Here is a 19,717-nt window from a genome sequence, read left to right as displayed (position 1 = left end):
ACACACACACACACACACACACACACACACACACACACACACACACAAAGGAAATAGTTGGTGGTTACTTAATACCCCAACAACAATACATGTTTCAAACATATCACTGTCAAATCTCAGGGACGCTGGGGGATAATCTTAAAAAGAGTCGCATGTTGTCTATCCAGTCTATTGTTCTTGATATTGCTTTTCCCTGAGACACAAGAAAGACAGGCAGACACTCAACTATGAAATGATTGTGTTAAGACTGTATGAATCTGAGATTTTTCTAAAAGACAAAAACAAAACATACATTAAATGATCGACTTACGTTCTCTGTATCTCCCTGAACGAAGGCCGTTCAAGATAGACGACAGTGGATGAATGTAGCACTGCAGCTCCATGCACTGGAAACAAAAAATGATTAATTTGTAGCTGATATCATGATACATCTATGTATATATAGTATATACATATATCATGTTAGTATAAAAGTTGCTGAACATGATTTATAAAACCCCTAAACTCTGCTGTTTGACTAGAATGACTGGTTCTTCAGAAGAGCATGACTAATTCTGCTTCTAGTTATAGGACCATCTTTACTGGAAGTGTGATGCATGAGACACTCTGTAGAACCAGCAGGGGTGTAGATCGAGATGATAGGGCGCGCATTAACACTGTGAACCACCTACTGTGGGAAACAGACAGACGTCAGAGGTGCTCACCTTTCTCCTGAAAATTCGGTTTTTCTCTGACATGTTGGAAATGAGCTGCCGTTCCTTGCACTCCTCCTCTGTGGAGCTGTGAGGTCTCTTCAGTGCTTGCTGAGTGTTTTTGCCATTTGTTTTTTCTACTTGCTGTGTTTTACACAGTCCAATGGCGCCGGCCCATGTCTCCGTGCAGCCAGGGGGAAATCCCCGGCAGGAGGCGTCCCTGACCTCGCTACAGTTACCGTCGCCCTCCTTCACCTCGCTGCTCCGGCGGCAGCTGCTGTCAGACAGGCCCAGGTGTGGCGAGGTGCTGGGGGATGAAGGAGCCTCTGTCTGGCTGTGCTTTCCTGTACAGTCAGACTCCTGCTCGCTCTCATTGTCACTAGCCAGCCAGTCAATGGAGTTGTCCGAATCCGTGGCAGACATCCTTGGCTGCAGGCTCTAAATAGCACTGACCATCACTGACCTGACAGACAGAAAGCAATGGTTACTATAATTACATAATACAGAAACGCTTAAAAATCAGCAGCTAGAAGAGTGATTAAAATGAGAAACTGTAGCAAAAAATGTAACAAATTCAAGCCATATAACAGCTTGAATATATGCAGAGTCCTTAAACAAACACTGCAGGTTAGTCTGGATAAATAAACAAACAACATTAATCTCTAACCAAGCAGACATGATTAAAGGCACAGACACAGCAGAGCAGATGGTGGCAGTGAGACCACAGTTGTTGAGACCACAATGACCTGTTTGTTTTGCAGATGCAACACCTGAGCCAGTAAACACAGACTAGTCACCACTCAAAGCAAACACCAAACATCCTAGAGTCCACAATGGTCCACGAAGCTCTCAGGCACTCCATTTTTCTCTCTCTCTCAGAATTGTTACCATAAATCTCAACATCATGACGAGAACAAATACATATAATCTATACATTTAACAATCGCCAGCTTGAGTATTTTTCCCAATTCAGGCTGTATCAGCCGGCCTGCCAGCTGCTACCACCACAATCATTCATAAACATTGTTAGCTTGTTTATTCAAAGGGGGCAGGGGTCTGCCACCATGACGACTAGCGCCTCAGACTGCCGCCCTCCCATCAAGACAAGTGACACTTGTGGGGGGGGGGTATTTTAGAAAATGAGAGACTGGCGCTGTTTGTTCACAACACGAAGAATGCCTCATGAATAAAAGCTCCCATGGCCAAATGCTCTTCACTGATGTTTAATTTGTTTATGGGATCTTTAGATCCCTCCTACATGTTTCCTCAGTGATTAGCAAATGAAAGATAGGGAGAACAGCATTTTCAGCACAGGGATTATTTTTGGTGTTTTGAGTGGTTAACGCCTGGCATGTCTCTTGCCTCCTGTGAAATTTGAGGCTAGGAGAGTTAATTGCTCCCTAGGTCTTTGTCAAAGGACGACCACCTTCTGATCTTATTGTTACAGGGGAGGGTGGAGCAAAGATTTTACAAGCTCTACAAACACAAAGAGAGAAGCTTAAAAAAAATGTATTGGGATATTTCCGACTGCAGGTTATAATATTGCTCCATGTTGACCAATTTTAGCGAGAACTAAACGATGTGAAAGGAAAATGTTTGTGCAGTGGTCAGATTACCAAACAACACAGGAAAGAGCTGAGCTGTGATAAAACGCTGAGTCTATTTCATATCCAAATATAGACTACTTGGAATTAAAGGATCAAGATTCAAGATGTCCACTATCAAATATACCTTCTACTGGTTGAATCCCAGATGGTGCTTTAAAAATTGTGACACGACACACAACGGCAAAAAGTGTGTAACTAAATGTGTATATATATATATATATATACACATTTACACAGTGTATCAATTAAAATGGAATTATAATATATGCATAACTAAATTTTATCCGTGAAACTGCAAAGAGATCATCAAACTTCTGGTTAATATTATATTGTATTACATATCACATATCCAGCAAACATCCTATAAATCTTCTGTCACATGTTTGTGCTTTTCGATAAGGCGTCCTGCAACACAACACCAGGGAGATATCAAGCACTAGTAAATTCTCAGTAAATAAAAACCTGAATTTCTTATGATAGCATTAGTTTGATTTGTGCCGTAAAAAATACCTCACTTGTTCAAATAGTCACTTTGAATGCACCACACAGGTCTGCGGTGTTTCAGTGTTCTATTCAAATGTCTTACTGATGACAGCTTCTCCTTAAACATGTGCTTTTAAAGAAGACATTTCTTTGTTAAATAGGTCTACCTGTATAGGTGGGGCACGTAGAGATGCCCACGTCACACACACACACACACACACACACACACACACACACACACACACACACACAGAATTAAATAAAAAGGAATTATATGAGAATAGAATTTCCTTCCCAGAGATCAAACAACACTATCTTTCCCAAAGATAAATAAAAAAATATTCAGTGAATGAACCGATCTGTCCACCTTAAGGATTCAAATCAGTTGGGTAACAGACACAATAGACTTCCTTATCAGACATAGTAAATTTGGCAGCAGGCAGCTGTTTGATCGTATGAAACGCAGACAGGGCTAATTAATTATCATTGCCACAGTCACACCTTCATCTGAAATATTACAGCCTATTATTAATAATCCTTCACTATAAATAAATGTTCGCTTATTTGCATGTCTGCGTCAAATTCATGTGGTTGATTTTATAAATAAAAACATTTCTCCTAACCCTCCTGCACACTCAAAGATAACAAGTGATGTTTATCGGGATGACTAAAATGTGGATCGGAGAAGGTACGCACCTTTCCCAGGATGGAGCGGCTGGTCCAACTCTTCCGTTGTTCAGCGGTAAATCCAGCAGGACTGTCGGGCAGAGAGCAGCTGATGTGTTGGACGTGCGGTGTGAGAGTGGGGACACGGTTCAGCCTGAGATCGGCCCGTGTTGCTTCTCCCAAGGCAACGTGTCTGGGAGGGCGGGATTAGCGGGGACCGGCTCTCCCATTTGCTCGTCAAATGCCCCCGACCGACAAATCGGCTTGTTCTCTCGGTGCAGCCGCGGAGCAATAGGCGGAACCGGTTTACATATGCAAATTACATGGAAATAGCACAAACACGTGGACACGCGGATCGGTTTCACTTCAGCCAGCAGCTGGGCGAGAAGTCAATTCAGGGCTAGTTTTGGTCATTCCGCAGACATTCTTTCTCATTATATCATCCGGACGATGATGCATGACTTGTGGCATGTCAGTAAACGGAGTAGCCATGGTAAAGGCGCAGTCAGCAGTTTCAGGGACAACTGTGATAGTTCATGTGAGCGTTTGCTCAAGGACACTTAAGCAGAACAGCGGACTGTCTGGCAGTGCGGTCTAGACAGTAATTGTCCTAAATTTAGAATACATTTAGCAGTAGTGGAGGAAGTATTTAGATCATTTAAGCTACTTAAGCAAAAATAGCAATATCCCACTACAAAACTACTCAACAACAAAATGTACTAAAAATACAAATATTCATTATAGGCCCTTAGATGTAGTTTTAGATTTACATACTTTTAGTTTGTTACATGCATCATATTGTATATAAACTGGTCATATGTTATGTCTATTTTTAATCTATAATCTATAATTGAATGTCTGCTGTAATAAAAGTAGGTCTACAGCAAATAGCATAGTGGTAAAATAGATAGTCAAGTAAAAAGTACAATATTTCCCTCTGCAAAGTACTATGAAGAAGATCTTAAATACAGCCTATTTAATACAACAAATGTAATTAGTTACACCATTCAAATACAGTCAAGAGAGGTCTCTAAATTGTGCATGAATAAGTGATAAATTACGATGAATAAACTTAAATTGGTTAGTCATTATTTAATGTTAATTATCTAAACTCCAGCCTTTAAACCCTCAAGTAGGCAAAACCGTTTTACAAGCAAAACGGGCTGCAATAAAGATGCTATCAACATGCAGAGTGTGTTCTATCTGCATCTGTTTTCTTTGTTGGACACATGTGCCGGTAAATGCGTGACTCATAGCACCTCTGTGTGACTGCCTGATAGGCTGGGATTAGGATGCTCTGTCAGAGGCCAGACGAGGATCCTGAGCCTGGAGCCAGTGAGTCACGAACCCTCTCGCAGCAAAGGTGATCACGTGTGTTTGGGAGACACCCACCCACAAAAAGCACAACCGGCCCCCTCTCCTTTACTCTCCCTCAATAGACAAGGACAAGCAGAATTCAAACAACAAAGAGTGAACAAGTCACATGTGGGAAAAAGCACCGTGAGATGTTTACAGAGCCAAAAACGCTGCGTTTTAACAATTGCGTGCAAAATGCAGAAAGACTCCTTGGACTGTCTGTGCTTTCTAAAATGATGGTAATTAGATTCCTAAAGCACTTTGAGGTCGGGTGATCATAGAGGAGCATATTTGGCTATACTTTTGTTTTATCTGCTGCTGTTAAAGTGAGGAGCAGGCAGGACAAGGGCAACAGTAGCCTGGTGTTTGGGTGTTTACTCTTTGCTGCTGTGCCTTAAATCACATCCTATAGTGAAGGATGCACAATCACAGACACCATTACCCATAAAGCCGGTGGACAGTGAGCCATTCATGTTGAATAATACTCTTGTAAGCCGCTGCAAACTAATAAACATCCCATAAACATTCTCCTGACATTCTGCTCCCCAGGCCCAGATCCTCCAGTGACCCCAGACTTTGTGATGACTGAGCTCTTCCTACAGATTCCAAAGCAAACTCTCATTTTCCTTTTTTGTGTTCAAGGTTCCCATGTCACTGTGGAGAACATTGCATCTACTTCAAAGCACAGGAAACAGACATCTACATTTTTTTGGGGGGGGATCAAAGTGATGTCTCATACACGTGCAAATAGGACTTTAAGCTGTACAGACACAGTAGAAGATGTAGATAAGTAATGTTTATATAAGTAACAGATTAGAGGCGACTGTTACTCAGTTGTCTTTTGTTGAAAGTGTTTTTCTTTTTCTTTGCAGATTGTTCTGAATGTTTCAGTATATCTTGTGATCTCTGGGAACATATTTACAATAATCCGGCTCCATTCACATGCACTGCAATTTGTCATTCACATAAAGAACAATCTCCTCACAAAGAGAATTATTTTTATCGGTGCATTCTCCTCTCGGGATCCGGGATGAGTCACACAACACAAACTGGCACTGTGATTTTGAATTTGTCAGAGAGGCTGGCTGATTCTGTATCCCACAGAGACTGGATGCTCTCATTCATAAAAAAAATAAAAGCCAATTCAGAGCCCCACGCCCACTTTATTATAGGGCACACACTGAACATCTGCCCTAACCGACCCTTTTAGAAAAACGCAGCACGTGTGCGTGAGCATCTGTGAAACACCTCACCCTATGGACCCAGAAACCTTGGAAGCCTTGTGGCTTATTGAGGGTTTCATGCATGTGTGTGTACAATATTGCAAAATCTGTTTCTCATTTTCAGACGGGGTGACGTGTCTCACGCAATAGCTAGCCATTGAAGAGATTCACTGGAGTGTGGAGCGCTTGCTGATAGCCTCAGTTAACCCTGCCTGCTGCATAGCGAGAGAAAGTGTCTTTACCTGCAAGTATGCAGCAAGCGGATATGGTGGAGAGTGTTTGGGTGCTGGTTTGTATGCCTGTTGTCTTACAAACGGCTGTCCCTTGCAATAAGCTGTGCATATGACTCTGACCCTGGCTTTGGGCCATGTGCCGTCCTGCGTCCAAATCTGGACCTATAGTGACATGTGTGTGTCCATGCAGTGCTTCCCTAAATTGGGACACCAATCAGCAGGCTTTCCACAGCATTGCTCGCATTATAACTGCTCACCACTAATAGCTGGAGTGTTACCCATCCACGGGTTTTGGTTTGAGCTCGGAGGACGGAGAAGAAACGACTGGAATGTTCATAACATGTGGAGACGTTAAGTAAATCTGCGGCAGGGAACACAAACGTAAACACAAACATGTGAGCCATGCACAGTGTGCATCAGACCTTAAAGACACATGCAGTGCCTGGACACAATTGATGTTGTGACAGAATATTCAGTATCTGCAGCGCTTCATAGCTTTGACAAGATGACATAATGTTTCCCAGTAAAGTGTACGGCCTTGGATGGTCTTTGAAATAAATCGAGCATGTCTGCCTCTCCAATGGATTCAAACCTTATTGTACTCATCAATATGGTTGAAACGGAAACTTTGCAGCTTGGATCTCAGGCTGAAACTTTTTTAGTACATTCCAAATGCCCCTTGTTTTATAGTGTTCTCCACATATGTTCCACATGACAGCAACATAAAATCTGCAATTCATGGACTGAATATTATCTGAGCAAAGTGTGCTTCTTGCATAATTTGGCAAAAGCTTCACCGAGTCTGGACTCTGTAACTCTCGTTATTCTTGTTAGAAAACGTGTCCTACACTTCTCTCTACAGTAGCTTACTCCTCCAGATATGTCATCTTGTTACAGTAAATGCTGGTTCAGTTAACCCCACCCACGCACCAGAAACGCGGCTGCACGTAATGTGGGCACGCTGCAGCAGTGTGGGGGGGGGGGGGGGGGGGTGCCAGCCAATAGCATTTAGAGTTGGTGTTAGAGGTTATGTAGTCGGAGGAGAAGTGATACTGGACGCATTTTTGTGACTTTAAAGGGCTGGACTTCCGGCACCCCGTCATGTACCCTCCCCCTCCCTTTGTGGCTTCTTCCCGGTCCAACTCTCAGTCACATGCACTTCACTCAGAAAGAAAGCTTCCTGACTATTTTCCACACACAGTTCACATGCAGGCAGTTGAGAATGTCTGGCAGCAAATCACTGTCAAATATGTTGTAGCTCTGCATGAGTATATGTGTGTGTGTGTTTGTTTATACTCTCTCTAATGTCTAAACGACTGCCAGAGCAGCTCTAGCGACGGTGGGAAATCTATCTGCAGGACTGAGCGTTACATGTGACTGGGGTGTATTTTAACTGGGTTATGTAAGTGCTCCAGCCTGCGCTCTCCACGCACAGATGAGGAGGGCTACGAATGATGCACTGTGAGCTCACCACGAGCGCAACCTTTCGCACATTGAATAATTCCTTCACTCGGCTTGAACTTGGACTCAATGCGCATTTTATAAAAACTGGCTTTTCAGTGTTGGTTTACACTTAAAAAAAAAAAAAAAGGCATTTTAAGATAGACTGTACACTGTTGTGATTCACAGTTTATATTTCACATGGGCAAATGTTTTCCTATTGTTTCAGATGGTGTAACATTTTGAGCTGCTAACAGTGTAATGTGATCTTAATGTGAAGGTTAGAGTTATGTAAGGGGATTTGTGAGATACAAAAAAGTGAAGAGAAGCACTGACTGCTCCTCTCACTTTACTGCCATTGTTAGATTCATCCGAGGGCAGTGTGAGCACGTGGCGTGACATAAGCAGATAACGGGGCGGTCATTACATGCAGACATGAGACAGACACTTCGCGATAGGTTGACTAAATCTTTACTTGAAGCTCTCTGTGGAGAGCGGCTGAGAGTGCTGACAACAGGCTAGCCGCCAAATCTATGTCCAATGTAGAACTACCCACGCTCCCTCTGCTAGCACTTTTATGGGATCATTATGTGGGCGTTTTAGTGTGAGATTCTATCTAGAAGTGATGTGATATGGGCTGATAATTTCTTAGTAGGCAGCAATCCAACCTCACTTGGAGAGGAGCTGATGATCATAGAGCTTTCATAACCCTCCATCACAGGCCTGCTCAAGACAGCATCATAGATGTGTACTTTCAAAGGTTTAAAGAGATGTTTCAATACATTACAGACATTATATTAGGACTATTGGAAATCTCAAATGCACAGGATACTCTAAGATACATTTTCCTTTTGTTCTATCTTTTTATTCTATCTATACCTAACTTGATAAGTGTCATGAACAAAATCATATTTGGGTTTAATGAACCTGTATGCCTTGGGAATTACAACACCCTTCATGCAACGACTGCTTGTGGTTGGTTGAGAACTTTGTGTGATTTGACACCTAATTCTTCGGCTTGTCAGCCAGTTTTAGCTTAACTGTTTTGGAAATAAGTGAAAAAAGTTGTTTACTAGATTCAGAAATCATCACATAAGACTCGTCTAAAACACACACACATAGACTTGCTTTTAGGGCCACAAGTAATGTGTCTTTTTACAATTAATTAATATGTGGATTATTGTCTATTCATTGATTAATCATTTAGTCTAGAAAACGTCAGAAAACAGTAGAAATTAGTCATTAGAAGCATATTTTTGGCATTTCTGCTTTAAAAGAATTATACAGTGTCTGTCGCTCAAGCAATCAATTAATAGAACAAAGTGCAGGATAAGACAATTTTTTAGAAAAGGCAAATTAAAGAATGTTTAAATCAGCTTGCTGTATTGCAGTTTTCATGAGGCAAAGCTTATTCGTTATTTTCAACTATATGCACAATAATAAAGTATTGGAGCATATGATCATGTCATTTACAAAAGGATTATCATCTGTATATTAAATTCTTAATAACCAGTGAAGCCCAACATGTTCAGAGTTATGTCAGCTGTCACTTCCAATGGTTGTCAGGGCTGTGAGCTGTCGGGGAGCACGGTGCGTTTATCCAGGAGGCAGAATGTCGGAGTGCAGTTTCAACTTCAGATACTTCATAGTCACGCCTCACTGCTGTAGCAGAGCACCAGACATGCATTAGTCACTCATTCAGTGTTACTTTATAGTTGGATTGAGAGTCCGACCTCAGAAATTTCCATCCAGAACAGACCTTTAATAGCGGGGGTTGTTTGTGGCTAACACGTGTCCTTGGCCCTGCCCCAGGTGTGAGGTTTCTTTCCTCACCAATAGGAACAGAAAAGCTTTAACGTGGGCTTTATGCTCTTTTTTTAAAATTCTTATGCTGCTGCAGTCATACACTTGCATAACATTGTGAGGCCCACATTAGAACTACAGCCCCTTTTTGCTTGAATGTCATCCCAACCTTTTCAAGTGAAAAAAGTACCTGGCATTTCTCCAGTCTTCTTCAGAAGAGCAGTGCAGAGATTCAACAAGGGCCACAGAGAGGAGTTCACTTCTTCTCCATCACATCCTTTGACAAAGGAACACCTAGATGGCCCTTTAAGTACCCTGTACTTAGCCATAGGACACATACTCCTGCTGCATGAGCTGAAATGAGGTAACACATGTGAAACGGCCTTCAAATGTCAACAACATGCATTAAAAGAAAGGCTACTCTGACCATGCACACAGAGAACACATGTAGTCATTCAAAATCCTCTACAGAATGAGAGAACAGCTTTGGGGGTGAGGTTAGATAAGGCGAGGGGGAGGACAGGTGTCAAAGTGCAACAAAAATGTGGAAGGAGCATGAAGGACCTGAGGGACTGAGGGTCTGACTTGCTGCTGCTGCATCCAGAGATCGCCCCTGTGCAGCTCTGTGCTTATTCTGGCACACACGTGACACTCTCTCTCTCACTCCCCTGCCCTCAACACACACACACACACACACCTTCGATCATTTTACATAGAGAAATAATCCTGTTCCTGCCCCCTCACCACCCTTTCTCACATTTTTACACTCTCATTCCTAATTCCTTCAGTGATCTTCCAGTCACCCATCAGCCGTCCTCCCGCCAACTCTTTCTCGTGTCATCCCATCGTGCCAACAAGTAAACACATGTGCAGACATCTGCATCCGTCCTCCATGTGATCTTTAGCATGATGACGTCAAAGAATAAAGCCTCTGGTCTTAGTAATTCATATTCAGCTTGCACAGGAATGCGTGATTTACAGTCTTCCTTGCTACAGGCATCTCTGGTTCCATTTTTTATAGCTTAACTTTAAAAAAAATGAAGACAAGTGTGAGTCTTTTGTTGCTACATTTAAGACACCATGAGGCCGCTGAAGAGAATGAATATGACGTGAGTTGCAGTGTGCCACAGGGTTTGTTTTTTTAGTCAATACAGTGTGTGCTTTAGGAAGCAGTCACAGTCAAGAAAGAGAAAGAGCTGGCTCATTCAAACTGGTATTGTTGTTATTATAGGATAGTAAGAAGACATTTTCCTGTCATCTTTATTCTGACTACATTTTCAGGCCTGTGACCCCATATTTAGGCCATTTAAGTACGGGGACCTGAGAAATGAAGTGTTTTAAGAGACCAGATTTGTCATGTGCACATTTGTCCCTTTTCACACAAACATAAAATAAAGCAAGGGTGTAACTGATAAAATTAATGGTGGCTTTGTTCCATCCAAGTGTCCCTGTAATCTATGATAGTCAGCCAGTAAGCAAAACATCAGGACTGTGTCCGAAATTACACTATTCATTATATAGTGCACTCTTAATTTTGTGCTATTTTATATGAGTGGCCAAAGTCTGAGTGTGAAATGTATGCACTATATAGCGCCCTCACAAATACCCACAATGCAACAAAATAAGTGTGACAGTGTGACAGCATGCACAGTGCAAAGACACTGGAAACTCTGGAAACTTTTCCAAGCTTTCTAATGTACCTAAAGGCACCTCGGATCCAAACACACCGCGTAAACGGGAAATCAAAGCAGCACTTCACACTTTACAGATACAAATCTCTTGCCAAAATATTTCACAAACACACATGTTATTATGTGGAACAACACTATCACAGCAGCAACAAGCACAACAGCTGTGTTACACAGCAGTGAACGGGACTCCGCGGTCCGTGATATGTACAATAACACAGTAACAGTACCGTTAAACTAAACAACGTTTGAGTGTTTATCTTTATGTTGAGAATGACTTTAATCCTGTCATACGGGCTTTATTGATGATTTAAATGTTTGAACAGATGTTAGACGTTATACTGATAAAATATAGGCTAACCCTCCTTATCGGACACTTACTGTAAACAAATAAGAAGATAAAGGAGTTATTAAAACAAGGACAGGATTTTAAAAAATAATTTGAGAAAAGGGGAAACTAAGAGAGAGCTAATGCGTATTTAAGAGAACAAATGTTTTAGTTGATGTTTTGCACCCATTTAAGGGTTTTCCTACATTAGTTATTGTTAATTGATTGCCAATGGGATGTATTTTATCTGCACTCCTTGTTCTGTTTTGACCCTTCTTCACATTTGCATTATGACCAAAAATAGACATGAATTACTCGCCATTCCCGACGAATAATAATAATAATAATAATAATTACAATAATAATACATTTTATTTATATAGCGCTTTTCATAATACTCAAAGACACTTTACATGAAAATCATCATATATAAAAGCAAATACACTAAAAACATAAAATACACAATAATGGTCACATAAAAGCAATTATTTAGTTGTGATAAAGAACAGTAGAGAACAAGATTGATTAGTGTACCTCATTTTAAATATAAAATCCTAAAGATACCTATCCCTACCAGAGGGCCACCGTAGTTCTCCGACATGTTTGGAAAGATGTGGGGTGAACAGAGGGGTATGTTACTTGCAATCTGCAACCCCACCACTAGATGACACTACATTTCACTCTGTTCCTTTAAACATTGGAATTTCAGCCAAAAATATGTAAATAAGGCAGGTAACTCCACGCGTGCAAATTGCCCGCCAGGTTCTTCCTGGTAGTTGTAACTATCTGAAGTCTTCGTGAATCACGTCATTCAGGCAATTTGAACTTCTGTTGACGCGACTCTCTCTTTACACGGCTTTGGATGGGTTTAGGAGTAGGTGAAACGTACACGTGCACAAGAACAAGGCAAGTACGAGCCCGCCCACAGAGCTCGGTCACGTCTGCAACGTGCGTTGGATTGGAAATCAGTAAACAGGTGACGTCAGAGCTGCGTGAAATTAGCAGCGTGTAAGAAGTTCCGGTCATCGGCTGGAGGTGGAGATGGGACGAGGAAGCGGGAGAGCAGCAGTGCCTTTCCGAAGGAGTGTGATTTCTCCTACAATGTGTGGGGTCAAGGGTTGCTGGCAGAGTCGGCGCGCCGCTACATGGAGGACATCGGCGTGCTGCACTCCACGATCATGCTAACGACCCAAAAGCACATACGCCAGGCGGGCAATCTTAAACTTAACTTCACTCCATATTAGATTTCGGTACAGAAGATGGACTCCCTAAACCAAAAAAATAAATCAAATCAAAATAATTAAAATATTACCAGAATAATTTGAAGCAAAGTCATTTCATTAGGTAAAAATTGTGACCTCATTGGACTGTGACCCCACAAGGTCTGGCCTGGTATAATATCATTATCATATCATATCGTTATCACGTAGTAAAAGCCGGTGGTTTTCCACTATAGCAGATTGCATGCCAAAAATGTTCCCCTAGCCTGGCCGATGGACCGGGTGTGTAAAGTATGGAAAATTCCAGGTTTTCTTGAGAGGAGCGTGTTTACTCCTCCATCTCTCCAAAGACATTAACTAGGTCAAGCGCAAATCAATCTGCCAACAGCCTAAAGAGTAGTGGTGACAGGGGGGAGGGAGGAGGTGGTAGCGGGATTCTGTGGACTTTGGGCACAAATCTCATAGTCAGGATGAAACTCAGTTATCTAATTTTAGCTCAAGCCTCCCACATGGCCCATTAACTTTCCAAGGAGGTCTGTATTCATGCAGCATTGGTTGGAGCTCAGCTTAGCGGGATCCTGGTTAAACAGTTTAATGGTCACACAGTGAATTATGTACAGCCACAAACTAAGACATTCAACTCAAGGACACTCAACATTACAACCATTCATCCTGCACTAAATCTTCCTTTGCTGTTCGCACTGAGACTTTTGAATGATGTGTTTTCTGTCCCCATAAAGCACTAAACTTTCCTTATACATGGTTGTGTGCTGGAGGACACCCTAGTGTTTTAATTTCGCCAATAAAACGTGACCATGTTGCGAGACTGTGGGTTACAGTTTCTCAACTTCCCCTGAGATGAGAATCTGTGTCTGGAATCAAACTTGTATTTACCCTTCGTAAATAACGACACCATGAACTAGAAACACACACTTTGCAATGGACAACATCAGCATGTTGCATATCTAAGAAACACTCACAACAATAACAAATAAAGGCGTGGTTAGAGGAAACCACATAGTTATATTCGGAGGATACATAATGTAATGGACACTAATCAAAATTTAGGTTTTTACGCAATGGACTGTACCTCTCAGACACATGTGTATGATGGTAAAGAGGTGTGAACAAAGGGGAAATAGCCTCAAAGCATAGCTCAGTGTGTGTGTGTGTGTGTGTGTGCGTGCGTGTCGGGGCGGGGGGGGCTTCTGAGCAGGTCAATGGGTTTGTGTTCATCTGCGTGTGTATACGTGTGAAATGTATGTGTCAAGAAACGTGCATTAGTGTGTTTGTACTAGCTTCCCAAATTTTTTTTAAGAGCAACCAATTAGTGGACCTGAAATGACATAACCTCATTTACAGGTATGTCACAGTATGTCACAGTGGAGGTTACAGTGACCAATTGAGGAATAAATAATGAGCTTCACCACCTCAAAGAGGAATGCAAGAAGCACAGACAGAAATCTCCAGTTGTGCCAGAAATAACAACTAATGCTGTGCATCTTAAAAACTTCTCTCTTGCACCTGATACGGAAAACACTTGAGAGGTAAAGTGACACTTGCTGGTGCTTAACACACCGTGACCTTTCATTGTCCTTCTGTTGTGTTATGAAACCATGAGCTGTGGTCTGAGCTGCCGATGGAACGACTGACATTTCCTCCCTTTCCTCCCTCTTAACTCTCACTCCAAATACATGTAGAGGACTCACTCTATTTCAGTGTATATTGTTAAAATCTACTATTCACTTACGAGTAAATCAATGTAACATGATTATGAGATGAATTAAGATCAAGCATTTGCTAGAATCATCATGTTGATTTTTAGTGGCAGTTTCCAGGTAGCCTATATATTGTATATTTGGAGTATTATTTCAACAATTTGGGAAATAATACTTATTAGCGTTGTTGCCGCGAGTCAGATGATAAGATCGAAACCACTCTCATGTCTGCACGGTAAATATACCGTATTATATATAATGTAGCCGGTTAGCTTAGCTAACAGACAGAGCCTCTGTTTCCAGTATTTGTATTAATCTAAACTAACTGACCAAGGCTGTAGCCTTATACACAACAAACAAATATGAGAATGAGATCAATCTTCTCGTCTACTTGTTGCATGCTACTCCACAAGTCTTCCTTTTGCATTTACGGTACACAAACGCAGCTACTTACTCTGCACCAGTGAGCACTACAAAGCTGCCATTAGTGAAAGAGTAAATAGACAGTGGCATGTCATTCATTAATCTGTGGACTCAACTTGTAAACAAACAGCATGACTAGACATGTTTATTGCACTTAGTGTCTTAAATTTACTCAGTGAGTGATATTATGCTGGGAAAAGCTTTTGAATGTTGACACTAAGTTTATGTACAGTCAAACCACAAGTGTCTTAAATCTAGTCATTTTTCAAGTTACTTCATTTTCCATCATGAAAATGTAAAATACAATAATGCAACTGAATTCGGGTCACAAATGAGTCCCTTTTCATTCTATTGAGCTTCTGCAGGAAGGTATTGACCTCCTAGCTATTCTTACAGCGCCTGACCTGACGTTTGACTTCGCCTTTTGAGTAGAATGTAACAAGACACAGAGCGAAATGTGAGGTCTGACCTGACCATTCACAGAGAGACAGCTAAAACGTCACAGCTGAGCCACATATCATGCAGGAAATCATGTGAATGCGGTCAGAGGTCCCAGGGTTCACTATGCGATGCGTCAGGTTTCTCCATCTAATGATCATTTTTACTTCAACTACATTTCAGAGGAAAATATTGTAAGTTTTACTTCACTAAATTTACTTGAAAGCTATCGTTATTTTTGCATTATATTATCATAGAAAACATGGGCTCAGCTTCTAAAACATGATGCATTGTTTACTGAGATAAATCTACCTCTTATCAAGTCATTTTATTGTGGAATAAGTTTCATTTTCATATCAAAAGTGAAAAAAATCCGTCATAAGAATATTTCAGCGCTGATGAATTAACTTTTTCATAACTAGAATTAACTGTGGCTGCAACCTGCTTTATTCTTTCTTGTTTTAAGAAAGAGCGTGTATGCATTCATGTATGCATACACGCTCGGATAGTGGTTTTGTCAGTCTGCCTTGTAAGCAAGTGGAGTTAATTGACCTTTGCCCCACGACAGTGAGCACACATGTTCAACGTTGACCTCTAACAGAAAATATTAAGAGACCGTGAACTTGAGTGGCAGATTAGCCTGATGCTGCTGTAGACACCAAGTTTAGAAGCCCATTACGACTCTCTGTGTTTCTAATCCTTCCCATCCATGCTCCCTCTGCAACTAAAGAGTGAACGCATTATGAACTCCAGTGGAAAGCCTGTCATTATAAGTAGCGCACTCATGTGCCCATGCTGTGACTCACGACTGTGCTTCATTCAGCCTCCCACTCCTATCTGCACATGTCATCTGCTGCTCTGTCCTCCATCCATGCTAACGTCAGAGGAGGCACGGCTGTCCTCCTACATCCCCTGCAGAGTGCGACCAGTTGGATAAGAATCCTGGTCCATGTGTGCAGCCTCTCTGTGGAGGCTGTGATCGACAGCAGACACAGAGGGCCCTCATACTGGCTGTCTAATTACCAGGCCACATGGGGGACAAGCAAACCAGCACACGGTGTGCGATATCAGCTCAGTGTGTTCCTTCACATCCTGCACTGTGTTCGATTCTGTCCTTGCCTGAAGCCCAGCCAAGAAGCATCATCAGTGTCTTCACCGTCTCCCCCTTTAGTGCTCCTGTTACTCCCTCACATGCTCTCTGGCCGGCGTTCGGCAGCCTTTGTGGATGCTCTGACAGACGGAAACAGAAACAGCTCCACAAATAGACCCATTCTCTGGCTCACAGGGGAGCAGTAGCCCCACTTCTGTGTGCTCTTGCCTCCTATTTCGCATGTGCCTCAGGCCAAAACAAGTTAGCTAAGAACCACAGGGAAATCAAATTTGGAATTATAAGATGAAAAGTATCGAGGGAGAAAGAGAAATGCATGCATAAATGCATATTGTTAAGAAAAGAGGCAGATTTCTGGAGCTTCTGCTGCCTGTCAATAATAAAAGTTTAATCTGAAATGTCAAACATAACAGCAAATGTAGGCGGCTGTTTTTAACTCGGATCACGTTTTGTAACAAATTCCCAATAACCTGTGGCTTTTTTAATCTGCAGCTTTATAAACTGAGAGACAGACTAGCTCTGTCAATGGGAAGATGGAAGCAGGCCTTTATCTCTGGATGTCATTAGTGTGGCGATCAGATTACGTAATGCCTCCATTTCTAGTCAGAGATGTTACATGATGCATTCTGGGTGATAGGAAGGGAGCAGCACTAAATACAGTGTGGAAAGTGAGGCTGCACAATGCCAGCATAATGTGGAATGAAAACAATATCTGCATTTCATTTTCTTTGTCTCATTTCACTAGTTCACCAGCAAATGTTTCAAATGTATCTTTAAGATAGAGTGCAAATTCAGTAAAGCTCACAATCTCCATGCAGTTTCACAGCGTAGGAAAGTGGGAGGTGAGAGACTGTCAACGACTGAGTCAAACCTCCGTCTGTGTGCGGATCCTGTGCCTTTTTATTCCTTTCCTTTTTTTTGTTCTTTTGGCCGTCATGTTGTCATAGATACAAACATGGTCTCTTCCCTGGACTCCATGTGTGTCCTTGAGCCAACCTTCTGCATCCACCTGCAAGGATGCTGCTCTGCATCATCCCTCTTTACTTTATCTCCTTCTCTGCTGCATGACCCATCTCATTTCACCTTAGACAACATCAGTATCTGTGTGCAGAGAAGTAGACAAAGCTCTTAGGCTCTCAGGATTACAATAACACAAGCATTGATGGACTTTAATGTGCTGTGTTGCCACACAGAAGGGATTTTAATTTGACTTATTACTATCAATATTAGAATAAAAACAGACTCCTGTGTGCATCTTGGATTTTACCAAACCTAGGATTATATGTCTACATATAACTCAGAAAGACTACAGCTCTCTCAATAATTCACAACTGAGGCTCCAAGCAGAAATCCTTTGAGTTGCTCAAGCAGGAAACAAGGAGAATAAATTAGGCTACCGTAGGACAAGAGAGGGGCTTCAAAGGGGCTCTGCTACATTATCAAAATGGTCTCTCCATCTGCAGCCGTGACCCGAAGAACAGACTCACACCTGCCAGAGCAGGTGCGAGACAACACATACAAGCGTTGAAGTACACAAATGCAACAAGCTCAGCATCAAAATGCAAATTAAAACGAGGCAGGGCCAGTATTTCTCATCAAACTCTGATAGGAGCTTGTTCACTCTCGTCCCTTTTTGAGATAAGATGAATCTACATTCCATGTTCATGTGGGCAAATCCAAACATCTGATGAATAGAAATCCAGCTGCATCTACACTGCGAAATATATATTTTTGAATTACTTCTTTTTTACTTGTTTACTTAAGTAAGAGTAGAAACACAAGGTAAAAATACTTAATTACAATTAAAAGTTCTGTAATCATAGTCTTACTCAAAGTAAAAGTACGAATGTGCAGTATTGCCATCAACGTCTACTCAGAATATCAAAAATCGCCTATGAACACATGATAATACAGGCAGAGACTGAAGAATGTAAACCCTATTTACACCATGTTTCATTCAAGAGGAGATAACAAACATGCCTCCACTGTCTAAACTGCATTACTCATCGACATTGAAGAGTTTTAGTTTACAGCCGATACCTCGACTCAGACTTTCACGAGCTAAAGCTTTGGGTAATAAAAAGTAGCTCAGTCACTGATTAGTTGCTTCAACCACCTGACTCAGCATCTGATGTCACACTGAGGCTCTGGTCACGGTTATTCTCTGTAGTCAAAGTGACAGAGATCAGTAGAGCCTCTGCAGGCCCTGGACCAGCACTCAATCCCGGATTTACAAACACAGTACTCCAAAAACCAAAGATCTCAAACCCTCCCTCTTTCCCTTTTCCTTCCTCCCTTCTGCTGAAGCCTCTGCACCCCCTTCCATCCCTCCATGGGTGAATAATCAGTGAGTGGATACTGGAAATACCTCCCGTGGCTGACCTTATAAGGCTGTCAGGAAACTGCTGATTTCAGGTTTTAGGACTCAAATAGCAACCCCCTTCCCTTTGAACGCCATTGCCTCGACCCCCCTCCCTCTATTGTCTTTATCGCCTCATATGTCACACAGGGGAAAGGCCCGCACTCCACAAAGGCCTTGTCGCAGCATGAATCCTTAAGATAACATGCTGGATGCTTTGCTTTGCTGTCAACCTGAAGTCATCTATATATTATTTGGGTAATCTGCTCTGCTAATGGCAGGATGTAAACTATAACGACACAATCTTTCAATACATCCAATTAAAATGTTTGCCATCATTTAAAAAGTTGTGCTATGTAAGTTGATACATATAGTAAAACCTCACTGATAAGTAATCAGTTATAGTAACGTTAGCTTTGTTTGTCTTGACTATATCCACCCCAGAAGCAGGCTCAAAGTGTGTAATATAAGGTTACAACCTGATATACAGCATGGTTTGTGCATTTTTTACATTACTACATTAGCCGCTATTAGCATAACACACCAGGGACCAGAATCTACGAACGAGTCGAGGTGCATTGTGGGTAATGTAACTTTGTAAATACAAAAAAATATGATAAGCTATACGTCACCTGCTAGAAAAAATAGTTAAGCATAATACATTTTAAAATACAAATTATGCTAATAAATACATTATTGAAATACACCCCTGCTTTTTTTATGTTTTGTTATTCACATTAGCATAAGTTTTCCAAACTAAATGCAAAAGAAAGCCACATGGCTAACATCACAGCCTCTCATCTCTCCACATGAAGCCACTAGTGGAGAGCAGTACGGCTAATTAAAATGATTAGAGAGTTAGAGAGAGTTTCCCTTGGCTGGAATTTGTTATTCTAATGGAGCAAGAGTATACAAATTTAATCAACCCCTTA

At 41.6% G+C, this 19,717-nt stretch overlaps 1 protein-coding gene across 1 annotated transcript in view; it reads right to left on the bottom strand.

The window, feature by feature from the left end:
- The window catches only part of ciartb (circadian associated repressor of transcription b), a 9,931-nt gene extending 6,311 nt beyond the window's left edge, over positions 1-3,620 (bottom strand). Inside the window, exons 1-3 of the mRNA XM_031870225.1 lie at positions 3,479-3,620; positions 705-1,155; positions 311-386 (exon numbers count right to left, since the gene is read on the bottom strand). Of these exons, the coding sequence (XP_031726085.1) occupies positions 311-386; positions 705-1,115 (487 nt within the window). The 5' untranslated portion in view covers positions 1,116-1,155; positions 3,479-3,620. The remainder of the gene's footprint in view (positions 1-310; positions 387-704; positions 1,156-3,478) is intronic.
- Between the last annotated feature and the right edge of the window lie 16,097 nt (positions 3,621-19,717).

Source organism: Anarrhichthys ocellatus, unplaced genomic scaffold (assembly GCF_004355925.1).
Source record: "Anarrhichthys ocellatus isolate YVR2014 unplaced genomic scaffold, GSC_Weel_1.0 scaffold2, whole genome shotgun sequence".
Classification (NCBI taxonomy): domain Eukaryota; kingdom Metazoa; phylum Chordata; class Actinopteri; order Perciformes; family Anarhichadidae; genus Anarrhichthys; species Anarrhichthys ocellatus.
The sequence above is the reverse complement of the archived record's forward strand: the minus strand, read 5'-3'. Positions and strand labels throughout refer to the sequence as shown.